Source organism: Ornithodoros turicata, chromosome 10, assembly GCF_037126465.1.
Source record: "Ornithodoros turicata isolate Travis chromosome 10, ASM3712646v1, whole genome shotgun sequence".
Lineage (NCBI taxonomy): Eukaryota > Metazoa > Arthropoda > Arachnida > Ixodida > Argasidae > Ornithodoros > Ornithodoros turicata.
The window spans coordinates 20,970,103-20,978,541 of NC_088210.1; the positions used below are offsets into that span (position 1 = coordinate 20,970,103).

The 8,439-nt window shown below is 46.0% G+C and overlaps 1 protein-coding gene across 3 annotated transcripts; it reads right to left on the bottom strand.

Annotated features, from left to right (window-relative positions):
- Positions 1-1,549: 1,549 nt before the first annotated feature.
- Positions 1,550-5,013, bottom strand: LOC135370289 (YEATS domain-containing protein 4-like). 3 transcript variants are annotated; one of them, XM_064603995.1, is made up of 8 exons: positions 4,963-5,013; positions 3,491-3,574; positions 3,315-3,434; positions 3,145-3,211; positions 2,936-3,030; positions 2,752-2,844; positions 2,589-2,676; positions 1,550-1,833 (listed from the first exon to the last, which is right to left on the bottom strand). In XM_064603995.1, the coding sequence occupies exons 2-8, from the start codon at positions 3,551-3,553 to the stop codon at positions 1,649-1,651; spliced, it is 711 nt and encodes a 236-aa protein (XP_064460065.1). In that variant the 5' UTR covers positions 3,554-3,574; positions 4,963-5,013; the 3' UTR covers positions 1,550-1,648. The 3 variants fall into 3 exon arrangements, with proteins under 3 accessions (XP_064460065.1, XP_064460064.1, XP_064460066.1); XM_064603994.1 differs by having other exon boundaries at positions 4,824-5,012; XM_064603996.1 differs by lacking the exon at positions 4,963-5,013 and adding an exon at positions 4,764-4,782.
- Positions 5,014-8,439: the final 3,426 nt, after the last annotated feature.

Sequence of the window (8,439 nt, forward strand, 5' to 3'; positions counted from 1 at the left end):
AAGGAGCCATTCCAGCGCAGTCCAGCGGACAAGGGACGTGAACTGCATGCTCAGGGGGTTCGGTCTTGACTGTTCCGGGTTCCTTGACTGTTCCGCTTCTGTGATCTCCGCGACTCACGAAAATGCTCAACCTCAAAGTGAATGGCGGTTTGCCGAGAAGAAAGAAAAAAAGCAAAATAAAGTTGAACTCGCACTAGTAGTTCATCTTCCTGTATTTGTTCTCGACGAGGTAGTGCTAGTGCTGAGTTAGCTGCTCTGGTAACAAGTGCTCCAATTCCAGTGTCGCCTCCCTTTCCACCTCCCATTTCCTCGCATCCTTTCGGTTCTCTCTCTCTTTTTTTTTTTATGTCTCTTCAGGGGCCGATCCAGACCCTTGATTTTTTTTTTTTTTGGGGGGGGGGGGGGGGGGGGGGGGCTTCTTCGTCGAAGCGCGAACCGGGGATGGAAGAGGAGGAAATCCAATGTATAAAATTATTTGGGGGGGGGGGGGGATTGCAGCCCCTCGAGTGAGCAAAAATTGATTCACAGGCTGCTAGGATTCACCGACTTCACAGACTATTAATTCACCATGAGGTCAGGATAATAATCAAGAGGAAGGGTGGAAAGTCTTGCCGTAAGACAACACTGAGATCTCACAGAATGGGTTGTGGTGCAAACCACTTTCCTTCACTCGACCTTTCTGGAATATTTCTGAATTCATTCTGAACTTATCCACGAGCATTTTTAATCTCTCTGGCTTATTTTAATCCATGTACTGCCTAGATTAGTCTAAGCGCAATCTAAAGCGTTCTGAATGAACGAGATAACAGATATATCATATGTACCTATTGCTTCAGTTTTTTCAAGTGACTACTCTGCGATTACTGTGATCGGGAGATTGTTAATAAACAACCGGCATTGAATTTGACACCGCTGTCTAACCAGTACCCATGAATTTGCATATTGATATATGCATATTTACATATTGATTAATGATTCGACCTCCTAGGCATTACACTGTTATTTTCCCAAGTGCTGATTCGTTCCTGATGACATCTTTTAACTTTCTGGGCTGTTTCTATGTCCGCTTGGATTAGGCAGTAACTGTCTTTTGTGGCTTTTGATTTCGGTAGAGACTTCTGATTGGTCGGTTGGGTTTCATTGCTGAACGGTCTGCTGCAGTGAGCTGGTGAGCGTTTTGGGCTTCTGACCCCATTTATCCAGGACCCCCCCCTCCCCCAAATGTTTGGCAACATTCCATCACACATGCTTATCACACCTCAGTTTCACATGGCTTGGGACACTACCACGTGGTATGAAGGGAGGTGCCCTGCCACAACAACAGCAGTGATATCAGCTACTTGCCCATAAAAACCATAAACAGGACCCCCTAGAAACAACCGCAGTTGTGCCGCATTTCTGTGTTAACCCCATTCCGAAAATAGTCTTCTAGAGATCAATAGTGCCATGCACGGCAAACGCACTTGTCAAACTGACTGTCACGGGGATCAATATACGTTTGACTGCAGCTGGAGTGGGATGCCGTAGTTGGAGAGATCAGAAAAATAAAAAAAGGTATGCACATTTTAGTTGCTTGTGTAACAGGCCAAAGATGATGGTAAACAGATGAATATGAGGGTGATTTGCGAGTCAAGTTGCTGGCAAAGTGTCAAGGGCCTGGAGGTGCATTCGGTACCACATCAACTTGAGACTCCAGTTTAGTGATCTCAGTCTTGTACTTGTCGATCGTTTCCCTGGCCACCTTGAGCCTTTCTTTCAAGTCTGCAATCTCGTGCCTGATCTTGTTCTTGGCTGAAAGGATTGCATTGAGAGTCCTCTCCTTCTTCTCTTCAACTAAGATGGTACAAAAATCGTGACTGTCAGATGCATCCAGATGGGATACCATTCTGGAAGTTCGCTTCACCTTACGCCTGAGAGCGCTGGACGAAGCGCGCTTTACGATGCCGTCAGTGTACTAGACCAGGGGCCACAAACTCAAATTGAGCTGCGGGCCGCATTGACCTTAAGTCACATCATGCAGGACCACACAGAAAAGAAATGACGGTAATTACAATAAAATACTCTAATCTAGCATATCATAGCACCCAAATATACACAAAAACGGGAGCAATGTAGTAATTGTGGACAGGATGGTGGGTGCAAAATTCATTGCTGAACAACTTCACTTTGCACCCCAAGAGAAATAAACTGCCTTTCCAAATCGGGTACCGAAAATATGAACATGACGAACAAACGCAAGACCACCACCAATTAGTTCGGGTTGGGTCTCGTCTGGATAGAGCTAATCTCCACTGCGCTCGCCCTAGACGGCGCCGGCAACACTGACATTCCCGCAAAGCGGTCTTCATCTTTCGGTCCTTAAGCATAAGGAACAAAAGCCACGCTCCTTCGACACTTTAGACGAAACCGTACATGCAGTCCAGCAACACTCACAGTGCCCTAAAGCGGGCTTCACCTAACGCTCACAGGCGTAACGTGAAGCCGACTTCCATAATGGTATGCCTATATCTGGGATGTGCAAGTTTCACTGAAATTTGCTCTTAAAGATACATGGGTTAAGCAGCAGCGAGTTGCTGCAGGTTACGTACAATCTGTTTCATGCTTGTAGGGGCCCAGTGTGATCTGACGAGAGCTTGTCAGTAGCTGCTGCATCAGTACTGAAGGTTCAGAAAAAATCTGCAATGACATTGAAGGGCTAGTTAAAGATGAACGCAGCCCTTTTTTGTTCTACTTGAGACCGATCCTTCTTACCAACTCATCGTAGGACTCTGAAACAAGTTGTTTCTTGCCTAGCATGATGTTGGTTTCACTTTGAAAGAGTTTCAATATGTGGTAGACTGTGACCTGAAATGGGTTCGTTTATCAGTCACAGAACAGCATAATGAGAAAGAAAAGAACTGAAAAAAAAAAAAAAGACTGAGGAAATACCACATACTGGACGCTCGGACGGGTCAATGAAATAGATCTTGATGACAATCTCGAACTCCCCCCAGCCAGTTTCAGTAACTTCATAAGGGGGTTTCATTACAACTGTGAAAAAACAGACGGTGCACCGTGAAAACACTGCAAAACAGTCAGGTAGTGAAGCATCCACTTCACCAACAATGCTGTTAGTAGAGAATAATAATAGCAGCACAACCTGACCTCTGTTCTGGTTTGGATAACTTTCGTGTAGCTTGAAGTGGACTTTCTTAACATACGTTGACATGTCCTAGGGGAGGAACATGCTGTCATGTAACGACATTTAACCGTGTGCAACAGTAGTACAGGCTCTTTTGCATGTAGAGGCAGATTCCTAATGTAACTTATCACACCTCGTTTTTGTACGGCTTGAGGTAGACAGTCCACTGGTGTGTGTGACCATCCTCCTCCCGCTTTTTACCGAAGTACCTCGCAACGTTGCCGTAGACGATCGGTTTGATTATGGTAACCCCCTGTAAGCGGCGCCATGGTTAAATCTGAAACTTTACTGGACAATTATTTCAAATACCTTTAGCCTTCCCCCAGGTTCCTGGGCAATTTCAGGCATGATGGAAGGCATCATCAAGGCCATATTCTTTTCATGGCATCACAGCTGCAAGAAAATTGTGCATTTTCTTAAAATTCAAAAAAGCAGTATTCTAAGACTCACTTTTCGAGATTCTTTTCCCAAAATTTATTTTAAAACTCACAACTATGTACTATACTGAAGGATTAAAATACGGAGTGGGATGATACTTTCTAGCGTTGCGGCAGTTCATACAATAGACGATTTTAAAACGATGCGCACGCCACCAAGCGCGCAGCGCAAAGCAGCATGGGAACTTTCAGGAACATTGCTCTGTCGTCTGCTTCGGTTATGGTTTACTCTGGCTGACGCTGCTGCTGCGCACACCGGGAATGTTGTTGTTCTTCCTCTACTTCCGCCTCCGGCCGTCTCGTAATGCTTTAAGGCGCTCTAAGTTCCCTTGCATGCAACAGGTGGCGCTTGCTTTTCTAAAAAGGTTTATTGAGCCCTGAAGGAGAGAAGCATGTTCACATGAATGTGCTTCATTTTCATTTGGCACGTCAGTTGTGAACATGTTTACTAAGAGATCCTGGGGTTGTGAACTGAAATCCTGGTGGTGGGAATGCCAGCAATTTTGATGCCGTGGGACAAGTTTGTTGTACATGTCATCGTTCACAATAAGGGGCTTTAATAGTGTGTGCCATGTGCTTAGATTTTGGCATAGCCAGGTAAAATTCCATCAGGCACTCTGTCCTCGAGTTGCCCATGTCCGCAGTTATTTTGCGATGTATACCCACAAGCTGTTACATTACCGTGCTGGTGCCGACAATGCACAATAGATGAAACCTGCTGGAGAAATTGCTGCAATGAGCTTTAGCTAATTAAGAAGGATAATTGGGTGAACACGAAATTCAATATAATTGTGGAAAACGGTGCCATGATATACCCAAACTTTTTATTCTGTTTTGCGGTCCTTTTTTCAGTGTAGGCAGATACATGCGTCACCTTATGCTTGTGCCCACAAACATAAAGCAGATGCAGGAAGAAAATTCCGGCTTTCAACTACAAACCGTGAAAACGATGCATGTAAACAATGAATGACAGAGCCCCTATTCGACGCATAAATATTCACAAGCGGAAACGGACTTCTCATTCAGCAGGTCTGCTGCAAGAAAACCACTCCTGTGGCCATTTGCTTTCGTACAGACGATAACGTGCCAGATTAGATCGTATAAGTTCCAAATTTTCGAGCGAAACGGCATTTGCAACCATCTACAGTTGGGTTTTCGAGTTTCTCGTAGCGTCCGCAGGGAGACAGAAGTCACGGCGTCCTTACCAATTGTTACGTGCCTCTTTGTTGCAAAGGTCAACAGAATCACGTATATAGTTTTTCAATCGCGTTATACTTTCTGCAAACACCCACGAAATACACTGTACCAGAGTAGCTTCCCGGGAAAAAGCTCCGCGCAACTCACACTTCTGCAAATTCTGCGGCGGCCGCCATTTCGCACAATGTTGCCAGAGCGCGAAGCAGTTTCCTCTGAATGCTCATCCGCTGCTGCAGCATCGTTCCGGTAGCGTAGCGTCATCTGTGTACGGGACAACGGAAATTTCGCAGTGTCCTCGCAGTTGTAGGGCAACGGGTAGCGGCTCGCATCGACCCAGACATTTTGCCGTCTCCGTTATCGATTATTTACAGTTGCACAGTTCTGGCAAGTTTCGATGGAATCATCCCGTGCCGGGACGCGCAAGAAGATGCGGAGGAGCTAACGTTCTCCTTTTGAGGATTGCGCTGAGGTCTCTTTAAGTGTTCCTCTTTTACTCATGATGCCTCCCTAAAGCACAGAATGAGTTTCTTCTGCGATGAAGAATGCCAGCTTTTGCCGGGTGAGCAATATGTTCACTTCTTTTTAAAGAATCAACGTTCGAAGAGAAGGCAGCGGTACGCGTTCCTTTTATACAATCGTATCACGGCGCTTCCATCGGGTCGCTCGACTAAATATCTGTCTTTTTCAATCGTATGATAACACCGCTGATTTGTGGATCACATCCACGCTTAGATGGCTTCTTGGATCCCCATGTCAGCCCACATGCTGTCGCCCCCGAGAACTTCTTTCTTTTTTGGAATCAACTTAGTACTTTATTCAAAGTATATATTCATTTCTCAGTTCCTCTTATTCCTTATTGCATGGCCATTTCCATCAAAGAAACGAGTTTGTTCTCGTGCAGTTTCCGCGTTACTGTGATGTAAGCTGAGTAGTTACCAACTATGCCAGTTTCCTACTGTTACGCGAGTTAGAAATCAACTCTTGTTGTTCCGTCTCTCTGTACTTTCTTTTTGTCATGCCGCTTTTGGACAAACCATGGTCTGGTTTAAGAAATATGTTATGGAAGCAAGCAAGCTCAGGTCTTTCCTTGCCTATGGGCAGTGGTCAAAGCACAACAGACGCAGGTCATGCTGAGCAGTTGGAGGCGGTTGGATCGAATACTACCACCGACTGTGCTGTCTCAGGTTTGGCCCTGGGACTTGCCAGATCTGGCTGAAGCTGGGATCAAGGCGTGAGATACGTAAGACAGATACGTAGATACGTAAGGCTGCCAGATCAAGGCTGAAGCTGAGAGTAATAGTGTATGTCTTTGTCGTTGTTAAAGTTAGATACCTGCCACTCGTATAATTTCATCCTTGCAGCCGCTTCGCAACCAAATCGATTTCAGGCTTGTGTTATTTCTACGATAATTGACGTGATCAGGACGTAGTCAGGAAATATCTCGGCTAAAAACGAAGCAAGATTCATAAAAACGATTTTCGAAATTTGGGAACGCGCTTGATCTGAGCGTCCTGCGTACAAAGAAGTATCTTGTGAGTCGGGACAGAGGTTAGAACAAAAACACCAGACAATAGACCTCTACCCGAGAAACATCATCATGACATTGGCAGACAGACTGAAACCGAAACAAATCGGAAGGGGAGAGATGGGTTCCACGAATGGGCACTTGTTGGCTCCCTCCTATGGACCTTTTTCACATACGCGTCGTATCCTAGCGCTCTCCAGCGAACCAATCCACGTGGGTAGCACAAAGGACCAAAACCGGTCCGGAGTGGGACCGACGAGCTCGCGCCGTTCGTGCGGTCTCCCCACTGGACCCCCACTTCTGTCGTCCCTATACTGCGCCATCTAATGAAGACGGGGATAACCCTCTCCGGCGCCTCAAGGTCATGCGCATGCGCATAAGCCGTTGTGAAAAAGGTCAAACTGAAAGAAAAGTAGGACCGAAGGTCGCGTCCCATTCAGGGACCATCGTAATCCCCTCAAGACCGTGGCTCTCGGGCGCGATCTCGTTCGCCCCTAGCTTCCAGCGTAGTTTATCTCTACCAAATTGGTGGCGCTGTCGAACACAATGACGTCATTTGTGTACAAATAGGGAGAGGTCTGTTGATTTGGTATGGCTTGGTACAGTCAAACTCCTTTATAGCGAACACCTTTTTAACGAAAATACCACTACAGCAAATTTTTTTTGCGGTCCCGCTGGAGCCTATAGGTCCAATAATGGACATCCTTTTTAACGAAAATTCCTTTACTGCGAATTTTTTTTGCTGTCCCCTGAGCTTCGTTGTAAAGGAGTTTGACTGTACCAACTATCCTGTCTCGTTTCCGTTTGTGAGTAAGACTGCATGGGCAGTTGTACGTCACTGTGCATTTTTTCTTTCGCGTGTGCCTTCTGATCGTCCCATGTATTTTTTTTCTTTTTTTTTCTAGTTCTGGCGTTAAGTTGTCTCTATTTGTGTTTGTATCAATCATACAAACGAAACGAAAGGAGGTTGCTAAACCCAGCCCACACTGGGAGAGTAGGAAAAGTGAGCCGTAACGTGTCGCAAATTGATGTTTTTTTATTATTTTTTTATAGCCACAGTTGCTTAGTGGTGCTAACATGGAATAAAAGTATTGTTTCGGTACCAGATAAGACAGGCAATGGCTTATCGCATCCGGCTTCCGCTGGCTTCATGCCTTCCCTTTCCCCATTTCAAGAACTTTCACTTTTTTTTGTACTATCCCTGTGTGGGCTTAAGCAACCTCCTTTCGTCGGACTGCGAGCGAGGGCGCGCAAAAAGTGGTCCAGCGCTATGATGTGGGCGCTCCGACTAGGGTTGCCACCTGTCCGGATTTCACCCGAACAGTTCGGAAATTCAACGCTTGCATTACGTGTCCGGGTGGAGGTGTAATCTGGACATAAAATGTTCGGCAATTGGCCAAGTCGTTGTAAAAACTTTACGACCTCGAGTTTTTCGTTTGTGTCATCGTCACCAGAGGTAGAGCGATAGCTAAAATGAGCAATGAAAGCTACGTTGATCCATACGAAGATACTGTAGAGAACCTATTACTGAACCCTCTGTGCCCACTGCACAGTGCTCAGCTTTCAAGACTCAAGAATTTGATATGGTTCTTCACAATCCACTTTGTCTAATCCAAAACGGGGCAAAAAATGGAGGGCAGCGTGGCAGTAACAGCTCCCCATAGAACGCATAGGTGGAGAGATACATCACAGAGCACTGGGCACAATGCAAATGAAATTAACAGGACCAATAAAAATGCAACGTTATGCATTCCAGCCGCCGGCCAATCAGGGGCCTTCCTGCTTGTCTCGCCTTTCAGCGTGACCGGGCTGCCATCGACTCAGTGATTTATCCAGACCCCCCCCCCCTACACCCCCTAACACCCCCAAATGTTCAGTGGCACCCCCTAGCTTTTTCACCTGTGTACCTCACTGTGCCCTTGCGATTTCAGCTTTAGACACATGTCAGTAATGGTATCTTAAGTTGTAATGACGTGACTATAATAATGAGCCCCCCCCCCCAATTTTTTCCAACACACCTCCGTGCTAGGGATTCTTGATAAACCACTGTATCGACCTCTACTGGTTTTCCCACCTGACTCCCAGTTATTTGTAGTCTG

Coding starts and splice junctions, on each gene's coding strand:
- LOC135370289 (XM_064603995.1), bottom strand. CDS start 3,553: ATGGCCTTGATGATGCCTTCCATCATGCCTGAAATTGCCCAGGAACCT. Junction 2,845..2,935: donor TTGACCCGTCCGAGCGTCCA/GTATGTGGTATT, acceptor AACCCATTTCAG/GTCACAGTCTACCACATATT. Junction 1,834..2,588: donor CTACAAGCATGAAACAGATT/GTACGTAACCTG, acceptor GTACCATCTTAG/TTGAAGAGAAGAAGGAGAGG.